Here is a 14,335-nt window from a genome sequence, read left to right as displayed (position 1 = left end):
GGACCAATTCTCACTATTAACTAGTTGCTTATTAGCGTGCCTATTACTAACATATTGGCAGTTTATTAGTGCTTATAAAGCACATATTCTACAACCCTAATCCTACCCAATACTTAAACTTAACAACAACCTTACTAACTATTAATAAGCAGCAAATTAAGAGTTTATTGAGGCAAAAGTCATAGTTAATGTTTTGTTAAAGGTGAGAATTGAACCTTAAAATAAAGTGTGACCTTGCTTGGATAGTTATCATTAAGAAATGTTTTATGCTTCATTGTATTCTGTCTTTCCTCAGGACATGTCTCAGCTAGAGAATGGGCAGCCGGTACGGTGTGAGAATGAATTGGGGATGTATCTGCAGGACTGTGAGGCTTTAGTTAGACAGCTTCATCTTGACCTGCAGGTCCTCAGAGATGAGAAGTACTATCAAGTGGAGCAGCTGGCTTTCAGGTAAGGAGAAATTGGAAAAAAATGTGTGTGAAAAGCAGGCCACAGAGTGGAATTGAAGGCAAGAATAGCTATGATTTCATTCTTGCTGACAGTTATTTCAAATTGATTATTCACAATTATTTGTATGACAGTTAATTGTCAGCCAAAAGATTTTTGTTCATATTGTTGCCATTCTTTTTGAGAATGTACATTACCATTTAAAATATTTGGGTCTGTAAGATTTTTTTTTATACAGTCAGACCAAATTTGATTCAGACACCTTCAACATTTCTCACAATATCACAGTTTATTCGCTATAGTTTAGAAAATGGTAATAAAATATGACAAGAACTCAGTTAAAGTGTGTCAGAAATGTCAGATAACCTTCGTAGAAAGGTATGTAATGAATTAGGTTGAATAGCTGTCAGCTGTTAAATTTAAGTACACAATTAGATAATACCAATTTAGGTCAACCAATTACCAAGCAATGCTTAATTTTGCTCAGTCTGAGGTGTAAAATGGTCGCATAAGCAATGAAAGAACAAACATTTAAGCAAAACATGGAAATGTCAGAGTGTCTGAATAATTGTTTTACTGGTAGTCCACTGAATGAAGAAACTTTTGGTATAATATGTCACAGTTTACTTTATTTTGCTATCTTCGCTTATATAAATGTACTATAATGTCCTACACCCACTAGTGAAAAAATATCTAAAATTATATCTGTGTCTGAAAATTTTTTGGTTTGACTGTATATTTATTTTTGAAAGACGTCTCCTAGGTTGACCAAGGCTGTATTTAAATAATAAAAAATACATTAAATACATTGTGAAATATCATTACAGTTTGATCTATCTAATTTATTCCTGTGATTTGGTGCTTAAGAAATATTTCTAATTATTATGTTGAAAACAGTTATGCTGCTTAATATTTTTTGTAGGAACCACAATACAAACCACAATTTTTCAGGATTTGTTTTTCATGATCCTGAGGTCTTTTCTCTCTTGTAGGGTGTCACGTCTGCAGGATGAGCTGGTCTCTTTGCGTCTGCAGTGTGCCAGTGTGTACAGGAAGGGTCATTTCTCCACAGGGGGTCTGCTGGGACAGCATGCGGGTCAGAAGGGTTCCTCGGGGGGTCTGGCTACACTGGGAGCACAGACGCTTCTGGGTGCAGTGGGTGCTGCGGCGTCCCTGCTCAGACGGCCAATGTCTCGTGCAGACCTGGTAGCCATGTCTTCATCTGAGGACGAAGGCAGTCTGCGCTTCATCTACGAGCTGCTGGGGTGGGTGGAAGAGACGCAGGACCTGCTGGAGCGAGCCGAGTGGGGTTCTGATCTGCCGTCTGTCGAACAGCACCTGCAAGACCACCACATCATTCACACAGCTGTGGAAGATCTTCTGAATAGCCTCAAAGAGGCTCGAAACTATGAGGTATGTGAACTATCACACACCTCTCACACAAATTCTGATGTAGTCTCAGCAATGCAATACAATTTATGACTCTGAAAAAATATTTAGGCTTGAGTAAAGCTCGTGAATGGTTGTATGCAGGGTCCAAAATTAGAACTGGTGTGAATGGAGTCCAGGAGCAATACTGCACGCTTTTGCATAAGCAATCATTTATTTCTTCATGTTCTCTCTCCCCCAGTCAAGGATCTCGCCTAATTTACGTAGCAGTTACTCTGAGACTCTATCCAAGCTGGAGAACCAGTATTGCAAACTGCTGGTGAGTTGTTCTGCTTTAGCATTATGATAAGAAGGCATATGTGAGTGTATTTGAGTTCATTATACAGTGCATTATGGATATTACTGTTCTCTAATCTCATCAGGGTGTGACAGAGTGTGTCCTTACAAAAGCAAAATACTGAATGCTTGAGTGTGACATGCATAAGAGTGCTGTAAAACACCTGCTCTTGACAATAAATCCACACCCACACGTCTCCTTAATTTAACCATGAAAACCTGCAATTGTTCGAAAGACCTGTGAGGCCAATTCGCCAAGGGTGCTTTGCTTACCTTGGCAAAAGCATCAGACTAAGCAGTTGCCCGTGTCATATGGCCAATGTTATGTATGTTGTTTTGTGTTGTCGCAGGAAAATTCGTCACGGCGACTGCGTTGCCTAGAGAGCCTTCGAGCTTTTGTGTCCCACTGCACTGAGGAGCTGATCTGGCTCAATGAGAGGGAGGAGGAGGAGCTGGCCTTCGACTGGAGCGACAGCAACACCAACATGGCTGCCAAAAGAGAGCAATATGCTGTAAGACTCCATCTATAGAAAGATGCAGGAGTCATCATACTACCTCCGGCCACTGCATGTTCCTTTACTAATTTAGAGATGTTTTTTTGCCTTTTGACATACAAACAAGTTTAATGGATTATCAAAAAAAAACAAGAAATGTAGAGCACTACTTGGTTCTATGCATTGGTTGTTGATTGGATCTTGGAATGGATTTGATGAATCTTTCACAGTAAGATCAATAAAATGCATTTACAAATTAGATTGGGTGATTTTTCCTTCCATTCTAACTTTAATGTTGTTACAGTTGGACATTATGTTGTTTTGGATTTGAGCAATATTTCAAAATCTTCTTACTCTCTCTTAGGACATGAGGTCAGAGCTGGAGGAAAAACAGGAAGTGATGCGCTCTCTCCAGGAGACAGCTGATCACCTGTGTCAAGAGAACCACCCAGCCAAGCAAACAGTGGAGGTGAGCTGTTGTCCAATATGAACAATCTTCACTCACTGACCTAAAAATAGGCTGCATTTACACTGCAAGTCTTAATGCATAGATCTGATCTTTTGACCATATCAGATTTTGTTTTTTTGGCCTGCCTGTTTACATTCACTTCAGACACAACTGGTATCCGATGTGTGTTTACATTAATTCCTGAAACAAAAAAAGATTGTCAGTGATCGCTTTTCTAACATGGAAGACCCTCGGGTTTTGAATGGCTGTGCTATTAAAATGATTTATATAATTCACATCGAGTGGCCATTATTATTTACCAGCATGGACAACAGCTGTCATGGATGTTTTGCAGCACAAAATCTGACTAAACGGATAAAGACGGGAAAATAACAGTAATTTTCATTTCTTAATTTATCTACAGCTTGTTAGAGGTAGAATTCTTTATTGAATAACGTAGCGCCAAGGTGATAATTATTTAACTGAATTCCAATTAATTAATGAGAGAGAGAGAGAGAGAGAGAGATATTGGATATGTATCCAATTAAAATCCACATTCGGAAATGGGCCAGATCAGATGCCAAAATAATGTAATTTGATTGTAATGCGGATTTTTGTGTTTACATGAGTGCAACAAATTCCGATCTGTGTCAGATGTGAGCAAACAATCTGATTTTTTTTTGTGCCAGTGTAAAAACAGCCATAGTTAACAGATTTGGAACTTAGTCGTGACCTATTGACCCTCTGATCACAGGCCTACAGTGCTGCCCTGCAGACGCAGTGGCAGTGGATCAAAGAGCTCTGCATATGTGTGGAGCAGCATCTCAAGGACAACACTGCCTACTTCCAGGTACCGAGTCAAGCTTTTCAATAGAATAGCATTCAAAATGATATTTTTAACATGGTGTTTTAATGACATGTTTTTGTTTTATAGTTTACGAGTGATGCACGGGACTGTGAAAGCTATCTACGTCAACTACAAGACACCATTAAGAGACAGTACACCTGTGATAAAAACAGTAGACTCGGTAGACTAGAAGACCAGCTGCAGGACTCCATGGTGGGTCTTCCTTCTTATTTAAAGGGGTCATATGATGCTATTTTAAAGATCATTATTTTGTGTATTTGGTGTAACAGAATATGTTGACATGCTTTAATTTTCAAAAAACACATTTTTCAAATACTGTACATTATTGAAGTTCCTCTATGCCCCGCCTCTCTCAAACGTGTCATTTTCTACAAAGCCCCTCCTTCCAACAAGTGCAGTCTGCTCTGATTGGCCAACTGACCCAGTGCATTGTGATTGAGCGAACACCATATCGTATCGTTCTGTTCTGTTGTAAACAAATCTTAACCAATGATTCCTAATTGCATCTACTTTTGGAAGGCCAAATAAAGTGCTTTTGCTTTCACATAGAAACAGACAGCGTCTCCCTGACATGGCTGCATCAACACTACTGAGGTTACTGAAACCACGCCTTCTATCTTTGCGTGAACATTTGTGTGGCATTACGCAAATATTTCCACATTGTGACGTAAACATGTGGGGGCGTGTTTGCATGAGGCGTTTTAGGAGGGCGTGGACGAGTCTTAACTTTTATAAAGAATATCTCTTTGGATTTGAGACTTTAGTTTTTGCAACTTTAGGGATCTCATCTATGCACAAACAACACTCCAAATCGCATAATATAACCCCTTTAAAAAACAAGATTCAAACATATTTTAGGTATTTTATTTTTATTTATTGAATAAAAATTCAGATTATGCTGAAATAGCGCTGGTCATAGGAGATTTTATGCTTTATATGCAGTTGAGGAATGTGCACAGTGAAAAACAAGAAAATCCAATTATGCAGAGGCTGAATTAAAACAAGTTATTTGTAACGTTCTGATTAATGCATTTAAATATTTATCGAATTAACAGTTTATTGAACAATATTTGTTCTGACTCTCTTGCTCACAGAAAAACAATAATTATGCCCACTAATAGTGAAACATCAATTACTCTTCATATTTTACTGCTGTTATCTGTTTGGCTGCTTGATTGGCTTTCATATGCTTTATTTTTCAGGAGGAGAAAGAACAATTGATTGAATACCGCAGCACAGTGGCCAGCCTTGTAGGCCGAGCCAAGTCTGTAGTCCAGCTCCGTCCACGCAGTGCAGATAGTAACCTGGGCACCACCACGCCAATTCGTGCGATCTGTGACTACCGACAAATAGAGGTATAACATGCTCCAGATATCTCACCATCACAATTTGCTTTGCCTTAATTTACCACATCTCAACCCTGCATTGATCTTTATGCTCTTAAGAACTGAGCTAAGATCACGTATGGGAAATTTAAAGTGATCCTAATTCAGTTTTTCTGAGTTTTATGTTTGTAGCCCACTCCTGCCCCACCTGAACAAAAAGTCTTTTAGCTTTTATATCACTAGCCAGAGTCCATCCACACATATTTAGTCATAAACCGCCCTGGAGCTGTGAAGGCAAGTATAATGGGAAAAGGTGCCATTGACCAAAATATATCCAGAAGATCTGTCCTATGTTTGCCCATTTAGCTGTTAGCAAAGAATTCTGGGAAAGTGGAGGTGTGGCATATCATGAGTGATGAACAGACATGCTATAGCATATCTAATCTGCCAATTTGAATATATGACGCTCTTCATTCACACATCACATGCTCTATTTAAACGATGAAATGAGATGCTGTCATTTATTGAATATTCATTTAATGTGGAATACTCATAAACGCTCATTCACTCTCCCAGCTGTGGCCCTGTTTCTTTTCCTGATCGTATTATCTCAGTCAGACGAGGTCTGCAAAATGCCCAAAAGTAATCTTTTTCTCCCTCCCTATCCCTGTCCCATCCCCCTTTTCTCTGCCCTCCCCCAATTTTCCTCCTCTTCCTTTTCCTTACCCCCGTCTTTCTCTCTCTTTTCCCCTCCTTCTCCCTTCCTCTTTATATGTGTCTGCTGGGCTGAGCAAGGCCAACTCTCAGGTACTATTGCCGACCGTTCTCCTCTGACCTTTGCTCTCTGGCCTGGCCCTGCACACAAGGGACCCCTGCTTTACCTCAGGCGTCCTGTACATTGTTAATGTGAAATAGCGCATATATTGTGAATTCTGTGTTTTTCTTCTAACCCAATAAATCATCTATTTTCCATGGTGGGAGCATGATGCATGTTGACTTGCGATTTCATTTAAAATATATTGCATTTATCAGTCACAAGCAGGTGGTAATCCTCTGTTAGTTTTAATTTCTTACCAATATGTGATATATTGCGAAACATAATGTTCTTTGTGTGCAAGGGATAGGGTGACCGTTGAGGTGGGACACTAGAAAGTTCTTTCAGATTTTTTTTTATTTTATTTTTAATATGCTTAAATCACTTGCTTTTCATTTTATGTTGTCTTGGGTTATTGGTGGCCTTTAGCTTTCATGATAGCCTGGGCAAAATTAGGCTGAAAAAGCAACTACAATTTGACATTAAAATGAAAAAGATGAGCGCTTTTAAATTTCTTTTGCCAGGTCAGTTGTAAAGATATGTTAGTGCAGTAAGGCATTATTCCATGAAATTCATATTTCACATATTTCAGCTCATATGAAGGCCATTAGCATTAAACATTTTATTCCTCATCCTTTGGTTAATATTTTGAATCCCTTTACTTTTTAATCAACATTGACCATCAGTTCTGCTTTTTTTGCTCAGTTTTTCAAATCCTCTTTCCCTTACCTATTATGTTTTTTTCCATTCCTTTTTTCTGTCTCTCCAACTTTCTCTCTTTCTCAGATCACGATCAGCAAAGGAGAGGAGTGTGTACTGGAGGATAACTCTCAGAGGACTAAGTGGAAGGTCATCAGTCCTACAGGAAATGAGGCCATGGTGCCATCTGTGTGTTTCACCATTCCTCCTCCTAATCAGGAGGCCATCGACACTGCCAGCAGGTACAGCACACAGATCCTCACAGGTTCCTTACAAACACGTTAATTAGGATTTCATACACAAGCAGAAATATGTCTTCTGTAATGTGATTTATGTTCAAGTGAAACAATGTATGGCATAGAAACACTTTGTTTATGCTATGGACATGAATTACACACACACAAAAATTTCTCACTTTGGCCCAATAAGTAGCCACCCAGAATGCCCTAAGAACCAGCTGCTACCCTAGAGCTTTAGTGGCAGGTTTTGAATAATTCGTTACATTTATATATCGCTTTTCTGGGTACTCAAATCGCTTTACATAGAAGGGGGGAATGGGAAGACAAGTGGTGTTATTGTTAACCAAAATTAAAACTATATATAAAAAAAAAAATAGGTTTTGTTTTTTTGCCTTGTTTTTTGTTTTTAGTTTTCTTGTTTTTGTTTTTTTATTTATTTAGAATAGGGATGCACAATATGAAAAAAAAAATACCGATAACCGATAATTAAGTCTCATGGCCGATGCCAATACCGATAAATTCATATTTTTTATATGATAATTTTCATATAATCTGCGGTTTGTGCACCCAGGAGAATACAAAATCTAAGATTCACTGATTAAACTGATATTTTAGTAGCTCTGGACTAACTATAGCAAACATCAGTCCTGACTCTTCAAATGTTTTTTATTTTTTGTGTAAGGCACCACAATACTTTGTAACAGAAATGGTTTAACAGAATTATGACAAAACTATGGTTTATCTGCAATTAACAACTCATTAACAACAAATTTATATTCAAATATTTCATGCATAAAGAAATGCATCTATTCAACGTTTTTAGTGCACAAGGATGAGAAAGTTATATAGTCTTTAAGCAGTGTTGGGAGTAAGGCGTTACAAAAGTAATGCATTACAGTAACGTATTACTTTTTGCTGTAACGCAGTAGTGTAAGGCATTACTAATCAATTTTCAGTAATATTTTACTCTGTACATGTTCAGTAACGCTTGCATTACAACACACTTTTAGCCCCCAATTATTATTATTATTATTATTATTATTATTTTATTTAATTTAAAGTCGGGCTCCTACTTTGTCCCTAGGGCCGGGCTTCGGGCCAATATTAACGTCATAGTTCAGACGCGGGCCGGGCCTTGGGTCTGTTTTAGGCTTCTCCTTATCTTTATATTTTAGACATCCATCAATTATTGATGGAAAAAAATTTCTGCGCTGGTGGAAACAACATGAGTCCGTGCTGCCACGACTGTCAAGAGCGACTCGACGGTGTTTAGTGTCCCGCAGCAGCACCGAGCCGTCAGCACAGCTGAAGAGTTCTGCTTCAAATACATACAGTAAAGCAAAAGCCCCAGCAAAAGTAATTACCATGAATGTGTCCGCGGGAAATAGTAAGGATTCGCCATCTCCTCGTTAGACGCGCCTTTAGAGAGAAGTGCATCTTCACGGATAACGATTGTATTAAATGGTTTTTGTTTTCGTTTTTATTTATTTCGTTAAATAGCAATTTAAAGCTTTCTTTAGATATATTTATCATGTCTGTGAGGCATGTATTTCGGTTAATTTTTGTGAAGCGCTCCTGTTCAAGATAAGTCTTCAAGTCTTCAATAAAAGTAGACCCTTTACAGTTCAGAATGATGTATTACTCTTACCTTTATGAGCAAATATTATGGCGTAAGTTGTTTCCATTGAAAAAAAATTGCAATTGATTGTGCTGGTGCCTCCATGTCCTGCGTTTTAACTTCCGCTCTCTACTGGACTACTGGATGCAGCGCACATTTATGTAGGTTTAACGTTTAAACATTGTTATATGCTTGAACTGTTTTAGTATATCTATAGATTTTATTTTAGGCAAGTCGTGATGATTTGAGAAGGCTAAATTGATCAAGCATAGGCTATGATCAGCCTGCCGGTCTGCCGCTTGGTTGTTACTTTAAGAAGGAAAAAACTTATTTAATGAACAAAAAATGCTCCAAACGTTTTTCCTAAATGTTCTTAATAAAAAGCCAGAACAAAATATAAACACTTTGCCATTAGGGCAGGGCTCTAGTACATTTTGTCATTTTAGAATGTTAAGTTGTACTTCTGTAGATATTTTGGTAAAAGTAATACAGGAGTCATGTAACGCATTACAATTCTGAGACCGTAATATTATAAGGTAAGGAATTATTTTTAAATAACAGTAACAAGTAATCTGTAATGTATTACAGTTTGGAAGTAACTTGCACAACACTCTTTAAGTCACGTGTTTTCAAATACATTATAAAAAAAATGCATTGACATTTGTCAGCCTCAAAAAAAATGAAAAACAAAAGTGCATGCTCAGCAAAAATAAAGTGCATCCTCATACCGAGGTTAAGTCGCAACACCGGTTATCACTTGCCCACCACAGCACCGTTCCTCACTGTCATTTTGATTTATTTTAATAGTAATAAAAATCATTTAGTTCAGTTAGAGAACAGACACTACAATTAAAACTGAACGCGGCTGCTCAATGCAGCACACCGAACGAATGACAGTCGCGCATCACAGATCAGATTTCATTTATCACCTGAGGAGAGTGAGTCGAGCTGACTGACAAGAGTGAGGTGAAAAAGACAAGACAATGGCAGAAGAGTTTCAAAACTAAATGTAAAAGCGCCTGTTTTAAAAATATTTTTGGATTTTGAAAAGCCTGTTGACCTGCCATTTATCTAAGGTGATATTGGAAGGTCTATTGATATTTGGTCTATTTATTTATTTAACATTCGTTTAGCCTATTTGGTTCCACAGTATTTGCTGATTTTTATTTTATTTAAACTGTGATATTTTTCCCATTATTTTACATCAAGGTGTATGCAGTCCATGCCTCAAAACTTTCCATCTCACTAATAAACGTTCTAGGTTTTATAATTATTTGTTGCTCAGTCTTTACTGATTTTCAGTTTTGTATAGGCCTACCATGCATATTTAAAATTAGTAAGTTATCTGTTATTTTATATTAGGCATATAGCATGGTGCATTTTTATTCGTTTTGTTAAAAGTTAGCTATATGTTCTATGTTGTATTTTGTTGTTGCTTGAATTGAATTCAAGCAATTGATGCCGAATTGCCGTTAATTTAAAAGTGAAAATAAAATGCGCACGGTGCTTTTACAAGCTATTTAAGCAAAGGAAAGTGAGAAAACTCAAGCGAACTAAAAACAAACAACTGCTTGACGCCGAATTGCCACTAATTTGAAAGTGAAAATAAAACGCGCACAGAGCTTACAAGCTATTTAAAACCGAAGGAACGCGAGGAAAAGAGAGAAGACTCAAACGACGTCCACCCCCCATCCACCGAGGTGATACCGGTAAGGTGTTGACACACGTCGATTAACCAGTGGGAAAATTTCCTCACTGTCACAACCCTACTTGATGCCTTTTTTCCTCCTTTCGGAATCCTTGCTGAACATGTGTTGGAAATAGCAATGGCATTGTCCTCCTCTGCCACCGAGAAAAACTTCCAGACCGGCGAAGACATGTTTGCAAATGATGACGTAATGAGCACAACACATGCTGAGAGTCACTGCAGTTTAAAGCTGCAATCACTTGCACTCGGAAAGAAGATGAATCTCAGATAAATCAGACTGATTGATTGATTTACCTGCAAGCATACTTTATTGGATCTAGTTATCGGATTTAATTTATTTATCGGAGCAATAAAAATGACGTAATTTTCTCTCATATCGGTCGATAATTTATCTGTCCGATAAATTTTGTGCATCCCTAATTTAGAATGATGAATTGTGCACTACAACACAAACACCAATTATTATTATTAGTATGATTTTTTTTCTCTCCTGTAGAATGGAGCAGATGTACCAGAATGTCATGTCTCTATGGCACCAGCTGCATGTTAACATGAAGAGTGTGGTCTCCTGGCACTACCTGCAAAAAGACATACGAAATATTGCCTCCTGGAGTCTGGACACAGTTAGTACCACACAGTTTCACCAATTTTTCCATATACCCTCTTATCACTACACTTTCAGAGGTTAATCATAAACATTTGTCTGTTTCTCTAGATGCGCTTACAGGCTCCAGCAGAGAGGCAGCAGGTTTTAGACAACCTTGACGCCCACTTGTCTGACTTCCTTATAGACAGTCACGAGAGCTCCCTTTTCACGCCAACTGAACGGCGTGAGCTAGAGAGAGAAGCTGAGAACTGCCGTGAACATTGCCAAACACTGCTGGTCTCTTTGGAGACAGGTAAGTTGTTATTGTGTGTATTAATTACTTGCTATGCAATCATATGACATTGCGCTAAGTTTTTGTTTTTTGTCTTTTAGTGGAGAAGGATGAGTTGGCCTCTCGTGCTTACCTCTCCGAGCTGCAGAGCATCAAGTTGCATCTGGAGGATGCAGAGAGCAGACTGATGCGTGGCATGCAGACTCCGCACCCCAGCACAATATCAGGAGACGTCGCAGACAATGCAGTTCACATAGCAGAGCAAGAGGTGAGGAGTGATCAGCACAACTACTCCCTCTACTGGTCAATCACCTCAATAACTGTGTATTGGTTCAAATCTGCACTACAGTTTTTAGCTGATGCACATAAAGCAGTCCATAGTATCTGCAATTATGGAAAATACTGTAAATTCTACAAAAATGCTTTTAAAATCAGAACACTGTAGAATGTGTTCCTAACAGTGTTCAAATTGTTTATAGTTATAGTTTACAAGTTTTGTGGCATTATTTATAGACTATTGTAATATGTATTAATGTTTTGAATTAGCTTTTATTTTTGTTTTCAATTTTCATTTTACTATCAGAGTGGTTTTATGTGCTTTTTTCAGTTTTTTTTAAGTTTGTATAGCTGTAATTTATATTAAGTAATCTTTAGTACTTCAGCTTAAATTTATTTGTTAGTTAAATTTATTAGTTAGCCTCAGTTATTTTGTTTACATTTTTATTTTATTTCATCTTTATTTCAGTTACCGAAAATGATTTTAAAGTTAGCAGTAACAAGTTAGCAATAGCAACAGTGACCTCATTCAATGATTTTACAATCAGTTTTCTTTCAGTTGTTTGAAATGTCACACTGATATAAATTTATAGTATACTGTTTATATTATGTATATGTGTATATATATATATATATATATAATGTATATGTGTGTTAAAAAAAACACAGCCAACGAACACAAAAAAAAAAATGATAACATAAAAAACATGATTTTTGAAAATTTTAAAAAGTTGTCTGTTTTTGCAAATAAACTCTTCATTTTATATATATATATATATATATATATATATATATATATATATATATATATATATATATATATATATATATATATATATATATATATATTAGTTGTGTCAAAATTAGCGTGTTAACGCAGTCGATTAATTGTTTCAGATTAACACGTTAAAAATATTTAACACAATTAACACAGGGGTGGGGCTAGGGTTGGTAGAGTTGTTACCCCATTAACAACTGCTGCCTCTATAATTTTTCTTGAAAAGGATTGCGTTTATTTAGATGCAGAACGTCTTTATGACCACATCAAATGGGAGACGTTTCAGACGCGCGCTCTTCAAATACACGCACAAAGATGCCGGCGGTCGCTGTAGCCTGTATCATTTCATATCAAACAGCGAAAGAAACTACGTGCATGCAATGTCGCAGTTATGCCGTCAGTTAAGGCATTAAGTTGCCAAAAAGGCGAATAAAGCTGCCTTAGAACTGTGTGCATGCATGCAACATGTCTCTGAAATGGTTTTAAAAACTGTCCTGAGGCACCCCAGCACTGCCTCCCTCATCTAAAACACCCGATTCAACTCGTCCGCTCATTAGTAGACTTTAAAACCAGAAGTGGGTCAGAAAATGTAAAGAGATTTGTGAGAAAATAAGATGCATGTCAGATCTGCGTCACGTTCAGCAGCAGCAGCTTTTAAAGCAATAGCAGGCAAATAAGCTAATAACCAGCTGCATTACTAGCTACATTACAATATGGATTACCTCAAATTTAACAGACATGGACTAAAAGCTGCAAATGTCATTTAAATATCATGCATTCTTAAAAAATAATTGTAATCTGAAGAATCTTTTAATGGTTTTTCAGAAGCTGCAGCACGATCTGAAAGGTCTTCAGTCAGATTTGGGTGAGGTGTCTCGTCGCTGCGTGAGCTTCTTTGAGGAGAAACCTACCTCTTCCAGTGTGCCTGTCCTACGCTCTGAGCTTAACCTGGCCGTGGAGCACATAGAGAAACTCAACTCCCTCTCCTCTGTTTATCTGCAAAAGTTAGTACACAGTCATTTCAATTCGTGAACTCTTAATTAGTCATCAAGCCTTAGGGACAACAATAATTTGAGTGTCTGTTTCTCTGCATCTGCCAGATTGAAGACGGTTGATGTGTTGATGAGAAGCCTGCAGGCTGCAGAAAGTCAAGTGAAGAAGTATGAGGGTCGACTGAGTGAAGAGGATATTGTCCCCACTGATACTGCTGCTATCCAGGCCTTGGGAGAACAGTTAAAGGTGAGACGCGCAGACACTTCACACATTCATAGCTAGCAGTTGACTAATATCTCAACCAAACCAGCTAATCACCAATGTAATATTTGTTAATTTGATATTATCCTTAAGACAATATTTGTTTTATTCAAAAACATTTTTATTAGGTGAAGATTGTGCTACCTTAAAAGAAGTAGATGCGTAACGCAGAGTTTTTGTTAAGCTGCTCTTCCTCTACCTCTGTCATTCACTAAAATGGCATTTTTCCTCCTAATGGCAGTGACACAGAACTTTCAAAATGGTTGTGCAAAAGCAATTACCTTCTGCTTATTCACTAAAATGAGTGAATAATAAAAAAATGAACACACAAACAAATGACTGCATAGTACGTTTTCTAGGGCAAAAAACTGTTTTGGACATGATCACATCCTCCTGTTTTACAGAAATAGTGTTTAAAGGGGTCATGAACTGCCTTTTTTTTATTATTTTGTACTATTCTCTGAGGTCCCCTTATAATGTCAAGATTTTTGCATCAAAAAACATCATAATTTAGAAGTATTAGACTATTTTCTGTCCTGTTTTTAACCCCCGTCATCAGACTACTGTTTGAATATGCATGGCAGATTGTAGACTCGGAAGTAAATGCCCACTGCTATGATTGGCTAACCGTTGTGTATGTTTGACAGCCTACATCCTTCATAGATGGAACCTGCTGTGATTTAGGTAAAAAAAAGCATAAATACGCTGTTTAACAGACAATAGCAATAGTGAGCACGTAATTCAAAACAGTTACTCACACTTGT

General features: G+C 37.5%; 1 protein-coding gene across 11 annotated transcripts in view; it reads left to right on the top strand.

The window, feature by feature from the left end:
- LOC306885434 (microtubule-actin cross-linking factor 1-like) overlaps window positions 1-14,335 on the top strand; it is a gene marked incomplete at its 5' end in the record, with an annotated part of 158,310 nt that overhangs the window by 68,247 nt on the left and 75,728 nt on the right. For all 11 annotated transcript variants that reach the window (XM_079441944.1, XM_079441935.1, XM_079441936.1 and 8 more), the window contains 14 exons: window positions 296-450; window positions 1,440-1,860; window positions 2,078-2,155; window positions 2,523-2,684; window positions 3,031-3,135; window positions 3,869-3,964; window positions 4,049-4,174; window positions 5,185-5,337; window positions 6,908-7,062; window positions 10,882-11,008; window positions 11,101-11,284; window positions 11,365-11,531; window positions 13,143-13,321; window positions 13,418-13,556. In XM_079441944.1, coding sequence (XP_079298070.1) covers window positions 296-450; window positions 1,440-1,860; window positions 2,078-2,155; window positions 2,523-2,684; window positions 3,031-3,135; window positions 3,869-3,964; window positions 4,049-4,174; window positions 5,185-5,337; window positions 6,908-7,062; window positions 10,882-11,008; window positions 11,101-11,284; window positions 11,365-11,531; window positions 13,143-13,321; window positions 13,418-13,556 — 2,247 coding nt within the window. The remainder of the gene's footprint in view (window positions 1-295; window positions 451-1,439; window positions 1,861-2,077; window positions 2,156-2,522; window positions 2,685-3,030; window positions 3,136-3,868; window positions 3,965-4,048; window positions 4,175-5,184; window positions 5,338-6,907; window positions 7,063-10,881; window positions 11,009-11,100; window positions 11,285-11,364; window positions 11,532-13,142; window positions 13,322-13,417; window positions 13,557-14,335) is intronic.

This window comes from Barbus barbus (assembly GCF_936440315.1).
Source record: "Barbus barbus genome assembly, chromosome: 19".
Classification (NCBI taxonomy): Eukaryota; Metazoa; Chordata; class Actinopteri; order Cypriniformes; family Cyprinidae; genus Barbus; species Barbus barbus.
The sequence above is the reverse complement of the archived record's forward strand: the minus strand, read 5'-3'. Positions and strand labels throughout refer to the sequence as shown.